A 20,579-nucleotide genomic window follows, 5' to 3' on the forward strand; every position below is an offset into this window, starting at 1 on the left:
ATTCATCAGTTGGCCATGGCTATTCCTATACATCATGCATGCATTTGCGAGATTATATGGTAGGTACATTTATAGAAAATACAAAAAAAAAAAAACTCCCACAACCCTACTGCTTATCTTTAGCCTAACTCACTTCCACCAGTGGGTCCCAACTACCCATTACAATGCTTTTAACTGCTGCACCTTTCTTCTAGCTATGGTATATAAGTGCCAATTCTCCTGCTTCTGTTTCAGACTGATCAAGGCTAAGTGACTGATTACCTCTTCCACTGTCTAATATATACCCAGGTGTTGCAAGTGTGCCTATATGCATGATCATGATATAAGTGAAAAACAGCTTTCCTCATATATGCCAAGTGAAACTTTTGGACTTAGTGCCAAAGTTAACTATATTATCCTCGTATTAACAACGAGCTACTCGTAATGAAGTAAATTAAAATACTGCACTGTAATTTCCAATTTTTATGTCACGGTAAAATCCCTGTATCATTCTGTATCACATTTTAGTTTAACAAAAAACACTAAAGTTCCCGTAAATTACAGTAGTATTTAGATAATGTACTGTAGCAGCTACCCCAATAGCTGATACTGTACAAAGTACCATAACAGGTTTTACCTGGTAAATGGATTTACCAGGTAAAACCTGGTAAAATGAATTGGGAAGTGACATCAGTCTAATGGTGGGGCAACTGGTGTGGCTGACTGAGCAAAGACTGGTGGCACAAACTGTGGCCCACTTCTTTGAACACTGGTAGGCATGGAGCTGGTCATTTTGCTACACACCATACGTACTACACCCAACCACACCATCACACTTATCTGGAAAGGGGTCAACAAATTAATGCCAAGTACGTATATTTTCATTTCTGCACTCATAAATACTCATGTGTAACTGCTCTGAAAATATCAATTACTACTACCCATAATTTTATTTGCTCACCTAAATGCAACCTTGCCACAACACATCTAGGAGTGCAATTCAGCTAGTCACCATAAAGTGTACCACTACTGTAATGGGTCATGTTCAAAATATTTTGGCATGTTGGCAAATGGCCTACAGATGAACCAGATGCAGCACCAGAATTTTTATGTCAGGGTGGCTTAGGGGGTTGCTATGTAGTTTTAAGGAGGGGGGCTAGAAGACATGTTTTGAAGGAGTATTATTACTATTTCCAGTGGAAGTTAAAGCCTCCGACCCCCTCCTGGTGCCACCCCTGTGATGGACCATCCATGTCCAATGGACACTTCTTAAGTTTTTACAAACACTATACACTCCAGGAAGGTTCCTTCATGCCAGCAAGGGGCTCTTAATCCAAAAAATAGGACTTGCCCTCCCCTTTCTTGAACTGAACCTGAAAGTCTCCCATTTCCCCAGGTGCCCCTATGAGTTTAGCCTACCTATGCATGTAATAATAATGTAGTGTGCATCAAATTACTAAGTGACAATAAACAACTAAGCTTACTGTAAAATACTTCTAAATTTCCTTAATAATTTAAATAAACACTTGCAAGAATGGTCATCTCTAGCTTTCCTGTTACATTCAACTTACCTGGTGCTATGTAATCCCTGATTGTTATTATAATAAGAATACACTCACCTTACATTTTATTTCCGAGTTCATATTACTGCGACAGGAATCGGTATTAAAAGATAATCAAGAGAGAAGGATAATCCAATGTTATGTGACATATTTTATACGAAAAGCTCTGAGAGGACATGTTCATCTTTCACAGGTATGTGTGACTATTCCCACTTGTCTGACCAAACAGGTAACTTGTAAGGTTAATATGTATTCTATATTTAATTCCCAAGTATAATATCCTTTTGTTTCATGGAAGATATTGTATGTACAGAACACATTTAATCTTACTGAAGTTTGTCTTCACTTATGTTGTAGAATTATTAGTTTCCCATTTTCTACAAATTCACATTGCAGTTTCGATGAATAATATTTACCCACATGATTTATTTCATTTGCTGTCCTATTTCCTCCCTTCTACTCTTTTTTGTATATACAGTGAACCCTCGGTTATTGGCTGTAATCTGTTCCAGAAGGACGTCCTAAAACTGAAACGGCTGGAAACCGAAATAATATTTCCCATACGAATTAATGTAAATACAAGAAAAATTGGATATCAAATTGGGGAGGAGGAGTATGGAAGAAGTGAATGTTTTCAGATACTTGGGAGTTGACGTGTCGGAGGATGGGTTTATGAAGGATGAGGTTAATCATAGAATTGATGAGGGAAAAATGGTGAGTGGTGCGTTGAGGTATATGTGGAGTCAAAAAACGTTATCTATGGAGGCAAAGCAGGGAATGTACGAAAGTATAGTAGTACCAACACTCTTATATGGATGTGAAGCTTGGGTGGTAAATGCAGCAGCGAGGAGACGATTGGAGGCAGTGGAGATGTCCTGTCTAAGGGCAATGTGTGGTGTAAATATTATGCAGAAAATTCGGAGTGTGGAAATTAGGAGAAGGTGTGGAGTTAATAAAAGCATTAATCAGAGGGCAGAAGAGGGGTTGTTGAGGTGGTTTGGTCATGTACAGAGAATGGATCAAAGTAGAATGACATGGAAAGCATATAAATCTATAGGGAAAGGAAGGAGGGGTAGGGGTCGTCCTCGAAAGGGTTGGAAAGAGGGGGTAAAGGAGGTTTTGTGGGCAAGGGGCTTGGACTTCCAGCAGGCGTGCATGAGCGTGTTAGATAGGAGTGAATGGAGACGAATGATACTTGGGACCTGACGATCTGTTGGAGTGTGAGCAGGGTAATATTTAGTGAAGGGATTCAGGGAAACCGGTTATTTTCATATAGTCGGACTTGAGTCCCGGAAATGGGAAGTACAATGCCTGCACTTTAACCCTTTGAGGGTTTTCGTCGTACTAGTACGTCTTACGCGTAGGGGTTTTTGACGTACTAGTACGCATAAATTCTAGCGGCCTCAAATCTCGCGCGAAAAGGCTGGTAGGCCTAGGTGTGAGAGAATGGGTCTGCGTGGTCAGTGTGCGCGGTAGAAAAAAAATCTGGGACCCAGTGGTGCATTGTGGGAATGCCCTCTTAGTAAACAATGTCCACCATGCCTCGCGGTAAGAAGCTCCTCACTCCTCGGCGAATTGGGACACTTTTGTTCCCCAGTGACAGTTCTAATAGTGATGGAAGTGCCAGTGAAGATGAGTTTCGTGGTTTTAGTGAGGTTTTGACCGAAACTAATGACCATAATATCGGTAATAGTGAAGAAAACCCAGACGACCCTCAGCCTTCCACCTCTGGTGCTGGGCCCTCGTGTTCACGTTCAGTTGTTCCAGAACCCAAGAGGAAACTTCTATTTTCCCAAATCCCAGACTCAGATGAGAGCATGGGTGATGATAGTGATAGTGAATATGAACTACAAGCTCTTCAAACTAGTTCCAGTAGTGATAGTGAAGTGCAATATTCCCCAGTGAAGCATCAGTATATACGACGATATATGCGCTCTGGAAGTGTGCCATATGTTATACCAAGGGGAAGGAGTGTATCTCGGAGTACATCCCGTGGCTGTACAACAGGAACAGACAGTGAAAATGACGAAGATACTGTTGCAATTGGGATGGAAAATGTGCGTGGTGGTAGTGGTGCCGGCGGTGAGGCACCAGCAGTGGGCCATGCTGCCACCCACGCTGCCACCCACGCCGCTGCCTCAGCTGATCTAGAACAAAGGCCACCATCCCCCACTCCCCCACCACACCAGCCTCCACAACCACAACCTCCACAACCACAACCTCCACAACCACAACCACCTGTCATTGTCCAGTACCCACCAGCAGACCGCACCTGGGATTGGCAGGAAGCTGTCAATTTTGTTCCAAATCCCCACCAGTTTGATGGCAGCCAAAGTGGAATACGGCCATCTTGTGCACTTGGGAACAATGCCACTGAACTGGAATGTTTCGAGTTATTCTTTGACGAACCACTGATGAAAAGTATTGTCATGGAAAGCAACACATACTACGAGTACACCATGGCAAACACAATACTTTCACCAAAATCACGTCTACACCAATGGAAGGAGGCAACTGTGGCTGAGATGTATCTTTTCTTTGCCACAATAATGCTTATGCCACATGTGTATAAGCACAAAGTGAAATCATACTGGTCAACAGACCCCCTGATTGCAACACCAGGTTTCAGTGATATAATGCCAGTGAATCGATTTGTGCTAATGTTACGTATGCTTCACTTCTCAGATAAAACCAGGCCTGACAGAACTGACAGGTTATATAAGATTAGGAATGTGTTTGTGTATCTGAAACAGAAATTCAGTACTCATTTTTATCCCTTCAGGAAGCTTGTAATTGACGAGTCTTTGATTCTGTTCAAAGGAAGACTCTCTTTCAAGCAGTACATACCAAGCAAGAGGAAACGCTTTGGTATAAAGTTGTTTGTGCTTTGTGATTGTTACAGTGGTCTGGTATTGGATATTATTGTGTACACTGGAAGTTGTACATTGCAAAATACCAGGAAGTTATTGGGCATCTCAGGTGATGTGGTTCGAACAATGATAGAACCATACCTTGGTAAGGGGCATATATTATATACAGATAACTGGTACACAAGCCCCTCACTCAGTGATTTTTTGCGAGTGAACATGACAGATGTGTGTGGCACAGTGCGTGCAAATCGAAAACATATGCCCAGGTTTGACGCTGGCACTCGCAGAGGTGAGGTGCAGGCGTTTGCTGCCAATGACATCATGGCATTTCGGTGGCATGACAAACGAGATGTCACACTGTTGTCATCAATTCACCCTAATGAAATGGCAGACAGTGGCAGGCAGCATAGAGAGAGAAATGAACCCATTCTAAAACCTGCAGCTGTGATTGATTACACCTTCAACATGCGTTCAGTGGACAAATGTGACATGCAGATTGGGTTTGCTGATTGTGTTCGCAAGAGTTATAAGTGGTACATCAAACTGTTTTTCCATCTTCTGGACATTTCCATGCTCAATGCTTATAATATGTATAAGATGAGCACCAGAAACAAACCACAGTACGGCGAATTCTGTTTGTCTGTCATCAGACAAATAGTATTCAAGTACCAAGGAAATGCACCTGCAATTGACCGCCCACCAAATTATCAACAACTACCTGCTCGTCTGAAGCATGGTGATCACTTCCTGGTAAAACTGCCTGCTACTGCTTTGAAGAAAAAGGCTCAGAAGAGGTGTTACGTCTGTTCACATACAAAAAAACGCCCACAACAACGCAGAGACACTCGTTTTATGTGTGAGGAGTGCAAAACTCCACTGTGCATGACACCATGTTTCAAAGACTTCTACAGGCTGCAGAACTTCTAGAAACATGTCCTGTGACTGTATATGTGTATATAAAATATAGAAAAATAGTAATAAACAACATTTCATATTGTTTGTTTGTGTAAATATTTTCTGTAAACAAAATAATGACAACAGTGTTTACGCCCTTATTGTGTAGTATTGAAAAAGAAATAACTTACAAAATACTGATCATGTTGGCCTCAGAGGCCATAAAAGTTACTCAGAAAAAGAAAAATTGAAAAATAATTGAAAATAGTACATAAAAAAGTAAATAGAAAAATACCGGGTGACGGCAGTCGGCGATGTTACCATATGTTGTTCAATTTTGGCAAATTTCACACCTCCATATCTCGGTAAGTATTGACGTTAAAATTTTTTTGTTTAGCCTATAATGTTTAGAAAAAAATACTCTATTTTTTCATAAGAAAAAATAATTTTTTTTTTTTTTTGAAATTTGGCCGACCCTGAGAACGAGTTTCGGAGAGGGCCTGTCGACCCTCAAAGGGTTAAAGGAGGGGTTTGGGATATTGGCAGTTTGGAGGGATATGTTGTGTATCTTTATACGTATATGCTTCTAAACTGTTGTATTCTGAGCACCTCTGCAAAAACAGTGATAATGTGTGAGTGTGGTGAAAGTGTTGAATGATGATGAAAGTATTTTCTTTTTACGGATTTTCTTTCTTTTTTTTTAGGTCACCCTGCCTCGGTGGGAGACGGCCGACTTGTTGAAAAAAAAAAAAAAAATTAATCCGTTCCAGATACCTAAAAATATTAACAAAAAATAAACTTTTTAAAGATTAATTATAGTTTTTATATACACAAAACAATGGGAACTAAATAAAATAAATACATGAACAATTAAATCACTATTACATGCCTTTATTGAAGACTCTTGTTGGCTTATGGAAGACAGGGAGGAGGAGTGAGGGAGTTGGGGGTTATTGTTTGGAAGGGGAATCCCCCTCCATAATGACTTCAGGTAACAAATCCCTCTCTGGGATTACTTCCCTTTGTCTTTTAATGCCACTAGAACCAGCTTGAGTCACTGGACCCCTGTCACACAAAAAATCTGTCCAGAGGTCCATTTCTGGCATCTCTTAAGATTTCCCTGAAGTAGGACAAGGTTTTGTCACTGAACATGTTGCAGATATGGCTTGCTTCAGCTTGATCAGGGTGATATTTTTCCACAAAAGCTTGCACCCTACTCTACACTACACAAATCTCCTTAATCTCTAAAGAAGGCACCTCCTTCCCTCCCTCTTCCTCCTCCTCTGAAGCAAGTTTCTCAGGTGTGGTCTGTTGCTGCTCCAGATGAAGCTCTTGCAGTTCTTCAGTGGTTAGCTCTTCACTGTGGTCCTCCCCCAACTCTTCCACATACTTCCCACTAACCTCCAACCCCATGGATTTCCCCAAAGACACAATAGATTCCACAACAGGCATAGGGTCCTCAGGGTCAGCCCCAAACCCTTCAAAATCCCTCTCTTGGACAATCTGGCCACAATTTTCTCCAAGCAGAGTTCAAAGTCCTGGAAGTCACTCCCTGCTAAGCCTTACCTATAAGGCTTATGCAATGGAGGATATTGAAGTGATTCCTCCAGAACTCTCTTGGGGTCAAGTCAGTTTCCGAGGTCACTTCAAAGCACCTTTGAAACACTGCTTTGGTGTAGAGTTTTTTGAAGTTTAGAAATGACCTGCTGGTCCCTAGGCTGGATGAGAGGAGTGGTATTAGGAGGCAAGAATTTCACAGTTATAAAACGAAGTCCCTAAACAATTGATCTTCCAAGTCTGGAGGATGAGCAGGAGCATTGTATAGTACCAGGAGGCACTTGAGTGGCAATTTATGTTCCAGGTATTTTTTCACACTGGGGCCAAACACATAATTGACCCACTCTTTGAAAATGTGCCATGTGACCCATGCCTTATTATTAGCTTTCAACATCACACACAATCTATTCTTGATGACATTCCCTTTGAAATCATCCCACTTTGAAATCCCCACTAGCATTACCACAGAACAAAAGAGTAAGCCTGTCTTTCATAGGCTTGCCTTTTCCTCCTGCGTAATGTAGGTCTTCTTTGGCATTTCTTCCAAAAGAGGCCTGTTTCGTCACACTTGAACACAGCTGCACATTTGTCAGAACTTGCAGCCTCACCATGCCTTACCACACTGTGTATGCTACTACGCTTCTTAAATCTCTCAAACCAGCCTTTGCTGGCCCTAAATCACTGACTCACGAAATCGTAATGACACGATTGCAAACAAACCATACCATAGGTGGGGTTCAAACCTGCAGTCAGAGTGTCTCAAAACTCCAGACCGTCTCATTAATCAGACTCAAGTGGCTAATGCGATGGTCTGGAGTTTTGGGACTCTCTGACCGTGGGTTCAAACCCCACCCGTGGTATGGTTTCCTAAATTCACTAACAGCAGCATTTGTTCCAGGCATTTTCTTTACAAGATCCGCATGCAACTGCCTTGCCTTCTCACAAATAATCGACTCCACAACACTATCTCCCGCTAATTGTTTTTCAGTGATCCACAACAATAACTTCTCCATATCTTCCATTATAGGTGACCTTTGTTTCATTAAAACATTTACTCCTTTCGCAACATTAGCTTCCATGATTTCTACTTTCTTTGCCAAGATAGAAGGGATTGTTGATTTGTTTTTCCCATACGTCCTGGCAAGTTCTAGCACTCTAACACCACTCTCATACTTTTCAACTTCTTCCTTGAATTCCATCGTGTTTCTCACTTTCTTTACCAAAGGAAATTTACTAGGAACTTTCTTTGGGGCCATGGTTACTTATTTCGCAATTGCACTTAATCATTAACCACGAAAAACAATGGATTATAGCGAAATGTTTGGATGAATAGCAGAAGCTTCCTCACTCGCCCAGAGACAAAGCCAGACTGATGCACGAGCGGTTGGCAGTGGCGGCGGGTTGACGCATCCCATATGGCCAATAACTGGAAGCCAAAAAACCAGCCGATAACCGAGTTGGCCAATAAGCGGAACGGCTGATAACCAAGGATCCAGTGTACGTATTTTCAGAGGCGACTTTTGTCCTATCGTCACGTCCTCATTTTTCTAGTAAAGCAAGCTGCTTGTTAAAGTCTTCACACAGGTATTTTAGTGTTCCTTTAAGTCTTCAAAAATGTCTGAAGATACTAAAACAAATCTATTCGTCAATGGATCCCTTCAAGGTTCTTTGATGCTGGTGAGGTGCACTTGATACAAGGAATTGGATTTGTCTGCCCCTTTCTTTGACTGAACCTGATTGCATCCCATTCCCCCCCAAGTGTTACACAACACTTACAGGTTTAACAATGCCCCATGGCATCACAAATATGTACGCCCATAAGTACGCCTCTCGTAGACTATTTGCCTGACAGATTACAAAAGTGCCAGGCCAACTTTTATATGGAAGACAGTGCTCCTTGCTATATTGCCAAAAATATAAATTGACTAAATTATTGTGATTTTTCTCTAATGACCAGCCTGGAAACATAATGGACTTAAATCTGATAGAGAACATCTGGAAACTTATTAAGGGTAGGCATCATGGGACGTACATGTTCTCTAAGACGAAAATCTCAGGTGGCATTAAGCAGGTGTGGGCAGGTATTGACTTTTATATCATCCAAAAGTTAGCCTTTTTAGTACTGAGGAGCTTAAGGAGTAAATTGGAAGGAAGGGTAATCCTACAAAATACAAGTTTAGGTGAGGAAGACATTCATATTTCATTATTATATATTTAAATCAATCTTTGTGTGATCTGTTTATGTGCATGCATATTTATGATGCCTATTGTAAATAATAATAATTATTTCTACAAGTACATGATACAACTATCAGAGACCTAGATGACATCACTGGCATACTACATAAAAAGCCCCTGGTTATGTAGAATATTGTGAGCAATTTCGATTAATCACGTTCCCCAGAATGAGACCCACAACAGTTGGCTAAAACCCAGGTACCTACTTACTGCTAGGTGAGCAGGTGTAAGGAAACGTGTGCAATGTTTCACCTGTTGCAGGGATCGATTTCAGACTCCTCAGTGTAGGAGGATGCTATCAACCAAACCATGATGAGACCTGATGCTTCATGATAATCGAGCTGCCAGCAAAATTTGGATGAGCAACTCATGAGAGTTTCAAAAGCAGCTGTATATGGTAAATCAATTATGAACAGAGTGTAATGTAAAAAAAAGAAAAAACAATAAAGGATATGAGAGCCGAGTACAAAACATTATACATCAAATTTTATAAAAGAATCCACCAAAATAGGAGCCATAAACAGACTTACTTACAGTGGTCTAATTAAGCGGTCAACATAAGGTGGTGGGAGTAAATGTTCCTGCCTTCGCTTCTTAGGTGCAAGACAAATTATTTGTACATTTTCGGAACAGGAATACTGTATTTTCAACCTAAATGAAGATACAGTAACTCTGAAATTATCCAGAAAAAAAATTTCAGGGGGTCACTGACCCTCCCCCTCCCATGATCCAGTTCCAGACCAGGCCTCCTGGTAGCTGACTTGAATGATCAGGACATCTAGTTGCTAACCTGAATGACCTAGCCTTCCAGTTGCTGACCTGAGCAACTGGACTGTTGATGCCAACTACATGTAGTCCAATGTATGCACCATAGCCCAATTGATCAGGAACTAACATGAGAAACTTACCAGCTTCCATCTTAAAGCAATCATGGACTTTTTTTGATTACCCTTATGAATGAAGGGAGTAGTATTGAAAAGTCTTGGGCCCCTTACACTTATGTAGTTCTCTATTAGTGCACTCATTGTGACCTCTGCTTTTTATTAAAAGTATTTTGCACCCTCTGCTAAGCCTTTTGCTTTAATATGCAATTATTTCAATGTGAAGATTTAGCCCCCCCCCCCCCAGAATTCTCCTGGTGTAGTTTATAATGTACAGTATCTTTCTTGGCTATATTCAAAGATGTAAAATTCAAGGGACTGTGCAATAAAAACAAGACAATTTTACTTTAAAAATTTTCACGTTACATTCTATTCCTTCAGTTATGTTTCCACTCAAGTCTTACCTGTCCTAATTGGCACCCTGGGAAAGATAACAGTGGTCCAAGTGGCCAGACTAGGTCAGGTGAAAGAGACAGTACTGGATCACCTTGATACTCCCAGATCAACCAAACACATAAGATGCCAACCACAGTCCTTAGCAGCCCTGCCAGAACCAGACGCACCCGTTGTTCTCCCACCGATCGCTCCAGTACTGCAACATTGAAGAAAAAAATTGGTAGTCTAGAAGTTCAGATGTGCAGAATAGAAAATATTTTATTTCTTTAGAAAGAGCCATTCTAGCCATCTGGCTAGAATGAGCTCTTAAGATGAGGAAGTGTGTAGCAAAACCATTGAAAACTAAAACAATATACATTACAATAAATTAACTAAAGAAAATGTTTGGAAATTAACATGTTCTGTATCTTCTGTATTAACTCCTTTCACTGTCACTCGTGTAGATCTGTCAGTGGGATCAGTGTCTCAGATGGAGATCTATGCATAATTCATAGCACCCTCGAGTTTGCTGTAAGCAAATTTTGGCCATGACAAGAGCATGAGTGTGCACAGTGTAATAAAAAAATCTTGGTCCATGCAGTACATTATGGAAACAGCCAACCCCTGACCTTGCATTTGGGTTCCAATAGCAACTTTGGGTTGTTTTCTAGGGTAGTTCTCAATAGACAGATTGGAAGACACACTAGCAAAACTGAAATTTCAGCTGGTTTTCTCAGTCAATTTTTGGCACTTTTCCTAGGAAAAGGTAGGGAGTCCCCCCAGCCCATTGTACAGGTGTTTCCTAGGTCTGTTTCAATTACTGGGACTTCCTAAACTATGATTAAATAATTTTGGTTACAGTTCATTAGCTGACAAATGGGAAAAAACTGCAATTTTTTTTGTGACAATGGAGTCAAATTAGAGGGCAAGTGTAAATACTGGAGAGGTCAGGGTATGTAATTAATGAACAACAGGAAGGTTGCATTAGTGACTGGAATGCCTACAGCCTTTGTTTTGGGCTTTTTAAATTGGAATTTTTTAAAATAGTGTAACATTGGTAAAATAATCAAATTCTGGACAATTAATGGGGTAAAGCTGATAGCTAAAGGTAGTGGTTTCTTTCTATCAGTGGATAGTACAGAAGGCATACTAGGAAAACAACTGGTAACTGGATTGGCTTGAGCACTGGAATTCCCCTGAAGTAGGCCTCAAAATGGGCAAAAATACTGTTGTATAAAGTGCTCCCTGATTTCCAACGCTTTCTGTGTAATTCAGCAATAACTGGATTAAATTTTTCATTTTTGGTGTCATTACTTTTAGAAAAAAGATTTTCCACCAATTCAGATTTTTTTTTTTTTTTCGAAAAATGATGACACACAAGAGGCTTAATTTGGCGAGTGTTGACAGTGAAAGGGTTAACAGGCAATACAAGTACAGTAGGTAATTATACAGATTCTTGTACCGTACCTTTTTCTTTATACTGTTGGCTAAGAGCATTGATTTTGCGCTGCACTCTAGCATAAATAGCAAATTGGTCAACCATGCTAATGTTCTGCAACTGTTGTTTCAAATTTGCAACTTCCTGACGCATCTGGCGTTCTGCTGAGCCCTCACCCCCAATTGCCCGCAGCATCTGTTGAACATGAGTTACTGGCATAATTTGTAAATAAACTTAAATGCAAGTAATTATTATACTAAACAATAAATTGAGATAACCCCATAAGCAAAATAACATATTGAACTGAGAAAATCAGCCATTGTTATTTTTAAAAAGTAGAAGCTGAAAGGTATTAAATAACCCATAAAAACAATCGAAACAAGTTCCTCAATTGTGTAAACATTATAGGTAAGGCTTGGGAGGAAGTGACTAAGAGGATCTTGAACTCTGCTTGGAAAAAACTGTGGCCAGAATGTGTAAACAAAAGGGATTTTGAAGGGTTTGAGGCTAACCCTGAGAATCCTATGCCAGTTGAGGAATCCATTGTGGCATTGGGAAAGTCCTTGGGGTTGGAGGTTAGTGGGGAGGATATGGAAGAGTTGGTGGAGGAGGACAATGAAGAACTAACCACTGATGAGCTGCTAGATCATCTTCAACAGCAAGAGGCCACACCTGAGGAAACTGCTTTGGAGGAGGGGATAGAGAAATTGAAGAAGTTGCCTACTTCTAAGATTAAGGAAAAGTGTGCAATGTGGCTTAAAGTGCAAACCTTTTTTGATGAAAATCACCCTGACACAGCTACTGCAAGCCGTGTTGGCAACCTGTACACTGACAATGTTGTGAAACACCTTAGGAATGTCATAAAGGAACAGGAGGTACAGGCCTCTATGGACAGATATGTTGTGCGACAGAGGTCCAGTGACTCTCAAGCTGGTCCTAGTGGCATTAAAAGAAGATGGGAAGTAACCCCGGAAAAGGAAGTGCCACCTCAAGTCCTAATGGAAGGGGATTCCCCTTCTAAACACTAACACCATCAACACTCTCCCCTCCTCCCATCCCATCAATCATCACCAGATCTTCTATAAAGGTAAGTGTCATGTAACTGTGCATGTCTTCTTCAGTTTGTGTGTATTAAAATTAATATTTAATGTGGTAAAATTTTTTTTTTCAATACTTTGGGGTGTCAGGAACGGATTAATTTGATTTCCATTATTTCTTATGGGGAAAATTAACTCGACTAACGATAACTTCGATTAACGATGAGCTCTCAGGAATGGATTAATATCGTTGGTTGAGGGTCCACTGTAATGGATCTAGGGACTTGGCTTGAAAACTGTTCTAGGTAAGCTATACTATAATACAGTAATGTACTGCTTAAGATATTAATAAATTCAGTCACTCATCGGGACAGGGCTCCAAAACATCTCTAGGTAAGTTACAATACATTATGGTAATCAATTGCTCTAAATACTATTTTTGAATTCAGTCATTTATTTATTATTTATTTATTATCACACTGGCCGATTCCCACCAAGGCAGGGTGGCCCGAAAAAGAAAAACTTTCACCATCATTCACTCCATCACTGTCTTGCCAGAGGGGTGCTTTACACTACAGTTTTTAAACTGCAACATTAACACCCCTCCTTCAGAGTGCAGGCACTGTACTTCCCATCTCCAGGACTCAAGTCCGGCCTGCCGGTTTCCCTGAACCCCTTCATAAATGTTACTTTGCTCACACTCCAACAGTACGTCAAGTATTAAAAACCATTTGTCTCCATTCACTCCTATCAAACACGCTCACGCATGCCTGCTGGATGTCCAAGCCCCTCGCACACAAAACCTCCTTTACCCCCTCCCTCCAACCTTTCCTAGGCCGACCCCTACCCCGCCTTCCTTCCACTACAGACTGATACACTCTTGAAGTCATTCTGTTTTGCTCCATTCTCTCTACATGTCCAAACCACCTCAACAACCCTTCCTCAGCCCTCTGGACAACAGTTTTGGTAATCCCGCACCTCCTCCTAACTTCCAAACTACGAATTCTCTGCATTATATTCACACCACACATTGCCCTCAGACATGACATCTCCACTGCCTCCAGCCTTCTCCTCGCTGCAACATTCATCACCCATGCTTCACACCCATATAAGAGCGTTAGTAAAACTATACTCTCATACATTCCCCTCTTTGCCTCCAAGGACAAAGTTCTTTGTCTCCACAGACTCCTAAGTGCACCACTCACCCTTTTCCCCTCATCAATTCTATGATTCACCTCATCTTTCATAGACCCATCCGCTGACACGTCCACTCCCAAATATCTGAATACATTCACCTCCTCCATACTCTCTCCCTCCAATCTGATATCCAATCTTTCATCACCTAATCTTTTTGTTATCCTCATAACCTTACTCTTTCCTGTATTCACTTTTAATTTTCTTCTTTTGCATACCCTACCAAATTCATCCAAATATCTCTGCAACTTCTCTTCAGAATCTCCCAAGAGCACAGTGTCATCAGCAAAGAGCAACTGTGACAACTCCCACTTTGTGTGTGATTCTTTATCTTTTAACTCCACGCCTCTTGCCAAGACTCTCGCATTTACTTCTCTTACAACCCCATCTATAAATACGTACATTAAACAACCACGGTGACATCACACATTCTTGTCTAAGGCCTACTTTTACTGGGAAATAATTTCCCTCTTTCCTACATACTCTGACTTGAGCCTCACTATCCTCGTAAAAACTCTTCACTGCTTTCAGTGACCTACCTCCTACACCATACACCTGCAATATCTGCCACATTGCCCCCCTATCCACCCTGTCATACACCTTTTCCAAATTCATAAATGCCACAAAGACCCCTTTAGCCTTATCTAAATACTGTTCACCTATATGTTTCACTGTAAACACCTGGTCCACACACCCCCTACCTTTCCTAAAGCCTCCTTGTTCATCTGCTATCCTATTCTCTGTCTTACTCTTAATTCTTTCAATAATAACTCTACCATACACTTTACCAGGTATACTCAACAGACTTATCCCCCTATAATTTTTGCACTCTCTTTTGTCCCCTTTGCCTTTATACAAAGGAACTATGCATGCTCTCTGCCAATCCCTAGGTACCTTACCCTCTTCCATACATTTATTAAATAACTGCACCAACCACTCCAAAACTATATCCCCACCTGCTTTTAACATTTCTATCTTTATCCCATCAATCCCGGCTGCCTTACCCCCTTTCATTTTACCTACTGCCTCACGAACTTCCCCCACACTCACAACTGGCTCTTCCTCACTCCTACAAGATGTTATTCCTCCTTGCCCTATACACGAAATCACAGCTTCCCTATCTTCATCAACATTTAACAATTCCTCAAAATATTCCCTCCATCTTCCCAATACCTCTAACTCTCCATTTAATAACTCTCCTCTCCTATTTTTAACTGACAAATCCATTTGTTCTCTAGGCTTCCTTAACTTGTTAATCTCACTCCAAAACTTTTTCTTATTATCAACAAAATTTGTTGATAACATCTCACCCACTCTCTCATTTGCTCTCTTTTTACATTGCTTCACCACTCTCTTAACCTCTCTCTTTTTCTCCATATACTCTTCCCTCCTTGCATCACTTCTACTTTGTAAAAACTTCTCATATGCTAACTTTTTCTCCCTTACTACTCTCTTTACATCATCATTCCACCAATCGCTCTCTTCCCTCCTGCACCCACTTTCCTGTAACCACAAACTTCTGCTGAACACTCTAACACTACATTTTTAAACCTACCCCATACCTCTTTGACCCCATTGCCTATGCTCTCATTAGCCCATTTATCCTCCAATAGCTGTTTATATCTTACCCTAACTGCCTCCTCTTTTAGTTTATAAACCTTCACCTCTCTCTTCCCTGATGTTTCTATTCTCCTTGTATCCCATCTACCTTTTACTCTCAGTGTAGCTACAACTAGAAAGTGATCTGATATATCTGTGGCCCCTCTATAAACATGTACATCCTGAAGTCTACTCAACAGTCTTTTATCTACCAATACATAATCCAACAAACTACTGTCATTTATAAGATATTGAAATTAAATACATGCAGACCCATGGTGGCCTGGTAGCCACCATGTTGAAGCTCTCGCTTCACACAGCGAGGGCCTGGGTTCGATTCCCAGCCAGAATAGAAACATTGGCCATGTTTCTTTCCACCTGTTGTCTATGTTCCCCATCAGTAAAATGGGTACCTGAGTGTTAGTTGACTGGTGTGGGTCGCATCCTGGGACACTGAACTAATTTGCCTGAAATGTTCAGCATAAGGGGCTTTCTATATAGTAGTATGTCATTGATGTCAGCTAGGCCTGTATACCATATACATGTAGTAATTAAAGACATTATTATTATTATTATTATTATTATTATTATTATTATTAAAGAATATTTCACTCTGTAAAATGAAAATTCATAGCACTGAAGTACATTACTGTTAAAAGTCATGTCATCAAAAAATTATGAATTTATGGTACTGCAATTATTTTGTCTACATTATTATTATAATCAAGGGAGAAGTGTAAACCTGCAGGATCAAGACCCCCTAACCAGCATCAAGGAACCTTCCTTAAGGAGTATTTTGTCTACAACTTGTAAATATATAGTGCTAATGATGCTTTAAGTTGTATATTAAAGTTCCTCTGGTACAGATACTATTAGTAACACAAACCATTTCTATGACAGATACTGTTAACTTGAAACAAACTCTGCTGCAGAAATTATCAGTAATGCAAACTATCTCTAGGGATATATACTGCCTAGAGTAGATGCTGTCAGATACTATGGGCAACAATCTATATCTGGTGTGCATACTGTAAGCAACACAAGTCTCTGGTGCCCATACTTGCAGCTACACAAATGATCTCTGATGCAGATACCATCAGCCTCCACAAATTATCACTGTTGCAAATACAGTGGACCCCCAAGTTTCGGCAGCCTCAACTTTCGCGAAATTCAACCTTCGGTGAGTTTTTTTTGAAAAATTTGGCCTTGAGTTTCGTGAAAAAATTCGTGTTTCGGCAACCGTCTGGTACCCGTCCGCCCGTCACTGTGTGCACACAAAGCCAGTCTCCCATGCCATTCACGCTCAGTGTGCCATTGTTTACCAACACGTGACCATCACCCCGCGGGTTCATACAATACATTTCATAATAATCCAATGTTTTTTGTGCTTGTAACTGCTAAATAAGTCATCATGGACCCAAGGAAAGCTAGTGCAAGCCCTTTGGTAAATAAAGTGAGTGACGGGGATGTGGAAGAGTTGGTGGAGGACCACAGGGAAGAGCTAACCACTGACGAACTGCAAGAGCTTCAACTGGAACAGCATCAGACCACAGCTGAGGAACTTACTTCAGAGGAGGAGGAAGAGGGAGTGGATGAGGTGCCTTCTTCAGTGATTAAGGACATGTGTGGAATGTGGAATGAGTTGCAAAGTTTTTCTGAAAAGCATCACCCTGACCAAGCTGAAACAAGCTGTATCTGCAACATGTACAATGACAGTGTTGTGTCCCACTTCAGGGAAATATTAAAGAAACGCCAGAAAAAGACCTCTCTGGATAGATATTTTGTGCGCCAGGGGTCCAGTGACTCTCAAGTTGTTCCCAGTGGCACTAAAAGAGGAAGGGACGTAACCCCAGATAAGGACTTGCTACCTAAAGCCCTAATGGAAGGAGATTCTTTTTCCAAACAATACTGTACACCTTCCTCCTATCACCTCCTCCCGTCTTCCATCCACCCAGAAGTCTTCAGTAAAGGTAAGTGTAATGTTATTATTATTTATTTTAACCCGTAAACGGTCCAAACGTATATATACATTTTTTCAACATTTGATAGTATGTAAAAAAAGTAGATCTTTTTTTTTTTTACATTTGAAATTTTTTTTTATATATTTGAAAATATGTAAAAAAAAACATAGATCTACTTTTGGAGCACTACGCATGTGAACGTAGATCTGCTTGGACCATTTACGGGTTAAATGCATGTACTTGATTTCTGATTGTTTTCATTATGTAAATCTTTATTTAATTTGAAAAAAAAAATATTTTATTTTAATATTTTTGGGTGTCTGGAACGGATTAATTTTATTTTCATTATTTCTTACGGGGAAAATGGTTTCGAGTTTCGTGAATTTCGACCTTCGGCGGGCTCTCTGGAACGGATTAATCACGAAACTCGGGGGTCCACTGTACTGTCATCCACACAAACTCTCTGATGCAGATACCGTCAGGCCCTCAAACTAACTCTGATGCAGATACCATCAGCCCCCACAAACTCTCTCTGATGCAGATACTGTCAGCCCCACAAACTATCTCTGATGAAGATACCATCAGTCCCACAAACTATCACTGATGCAGATACTGTCAGCCCCACAAACTATCTCTGATGCAGATACTGTCAGCCCCACAAACTATCTCTGATGCAGATACTGTCAGCCCCACAAACTACCTCTGATGCAGATACTGTCAGCCCCACAAACTATCTCTGATGCAGATACTGTCAGTCCCAAAAACTATCTCTGATGCAGATACTGTCAGTCCCAAAAACTATCTCTGATGCAGATACTGTCAGTCCCAAAAACTATCTCTGATGCAGATACTGTCAGCCCCACAAACTATCTTTGATGCAGATACTGTCAGCCCCACAAACTCTGATGCAGATACTGTCAGCCCCACAAACTACCTCTGATGCAGATACTGTCAGCCCCACAAACTACCTCTGATGCAGATACTGTCAGCCCCACAAACTATCTCTGATGCAGATACTGTCAGCCACACAAACTATCTGATTCAGATACTGTCAGCCCCACAAACTATCTCTGATGCAGATAGTGTCAGCCCCACAAACTATCTCTGATGCAGATACTGTCAGTCCCACAAACTATCTTTGATGCAGATACTGTCAGCCACACAAACTATCTCTGATGCAGATACTGTCAGCCCCACAAACTATCTCTGATGCAGATACTGTCAGCCCCACAAACTATCTCTGATGCAGATACTGTCAGCCACACAAACTATCTCTGATGCAGATATTGTCAGCTACACAAACTATCTCTGATGCAGATACTGTCAGCCCCACAAACTATCTCTTATGAAGATACCGTCAGCCCCACAAACTATATCTGATGCAGATACCGTCAGCCCCACAAACTATCTCTGATATAGATACTGTCAGCCCCACAAACTATCTCTGATGCAGATACTGTCAGTCCCACAAACTATCTCTGATGCAGATACTGTCAGCCCCACAAACTATCTCTGATGTAGATACTGTCAGCCCCACAAACTATCTCTGATGCAGATACTGTCAGCCACACAAACTATCTCTGATGCAGATACTGTCAGCCCCACAAACTATCTCTGATGCAGATACTGTCAGCCCCCACAAACTATCTCTGATGCAGATACTGTCAGCCCAACAAACTATCTCTGATGCAGATACCGTCAGCCACACTTACTGTCTCTAATGCAGATACTTTATTTAGGTTTTGCTCACATAACATTAAAAAAAATCAATGGCCTTTAGGATACACAGACGTTACAGGCACATAAAAATTACATCATGCAAATTTAAAACGAGGATAACCCCAATCAAGTCAGTGCCATATTTCCAGTACTCAATACTAGGCTGACACAACTGTACAATACTCACATGCTGTACTAGTGTGGGCAGCACAACCCCCGCACACCCAAGACCAGTTGTGAGTAAAAATAAATACATTTCTTCCATTAATAATGATCAGGGCTTTTCTTTCTTTCTTTGTTGGGTTTATAAGGGCCACTAACAGCATAAACTGTACCGAACCCGACTTCTCGATGGTACCAGAAGATTTGTTGCCCAAGGCTGAGCGATGAAAGAAAACGAACAGAAGTTCCTTTTTAAATAGAGATAGAAACTAAGTTTCCGATTAGATCCGGTGGACCCCCTTGCCAAGCCTCAGCAGAGCGGGACGCCCACACCCCCACCTGAGTTCAGTAACCGGCTTCCCACCAAAGACCGATAAACAATTATCCGCAGAGCGGAAAAAAATGGAGCTGGTTAAAAGTAAGCCGATGAACTGGTGCCCCTCCTGCAGAATGCCCGGCGGGAAAGATAGATGAAGACAAACTTCCCAGAGAGAACGGAAGAAATTTATCACCGATACTCAGGCGAGTGACAGACTCGTGCACAGGAGACTATATTCATTTATAACGGCACAAAACATACTCAACCCCTGCCAATTTGGATTCAGGAAAAATAAAAGCACTAATGATGCAATCATAAAAATGCTAGATCTGCTTTACACAGCATTGGAAAATAAGGAATATCCACTAGGAATTTTTATTGACCCAAGAAAAGCTTTTGACACAGTAGACCACGACATCCTACTCCACAAACTTGACCATTATGGTATAAGAGGCCATGCGCTTGCTTATTTCAAATCTTACCTTACTAATAGGTATCAGTATGTCACCATTAAAGACACAGCATCAACAACACGGCCACTTGATACTGGAGTTCCGCAGGGAAGTGTCCTTGGTCCCCTGCTCTTCCTCATATACATCAATGATCTTCCAAACATATCCCAACACCTGAAACCCATTCTCTTTGCTGACGACACGCCTTATGTCATCTCTCACCCTAATCTTGCCACCCTCATCACCATTGTTAACGAGGAGCTGATCAAAATATCGACTTGGATGACAGCCAATAAACTTACGCTTGACACTGACAAAACCTACTATATTATGTTTGGTAGT

At 41.0% G+C, this 20,579-nt stretch overlaps 1 protein-coding gene across 1 annotated transcript; it reads right to left on the reverse strand.

Moving 5' to 3' along the window:
- Positions 1 to 447: 447 nt before the first annotated feature.
- On the reverse strand, positions 448 to 19,658 carry LOC128690966 (guided entry of tail-anchored proteins factor 1-like). The gene is made up of 4 exons (XM_070088432.1): positions 19,492 to 19,658; positions 11,824 to 11,989; positions 10,386 to 10,573; positions 448 to 819 (listed from the first exon to the last, which is right to left on the reverse strand). Exons 1-4 carry the CDS (start codon positions 19,567 to 19,569, stop codon positions 670 to 672), a joined length of 582 nt encoding a protein of 193 aa, XP_069944533.1. The 5' UTR covers positions 19,570 to 19,658; the 3' UTR covers positions 448 to 669.
- Positions 19,659 to 20,579: the final 921 nt, after the last annotated feature.

The sequence above is a fragment of the Cherax quadricarinatus genome, chromosome 24 (genome assembly GCF_038502225.1).
Source record: "Cherax quadricarinatus isolate ZL_2023a chromosome 24, ASM3850222v1, whole genome shotgun sequence".
NCBI lineage: Eukaryota > Metazoa > Arthropoda > Malacostraca > Decapoda > Parastacidae > Cherax > Cherax quadricarinatus.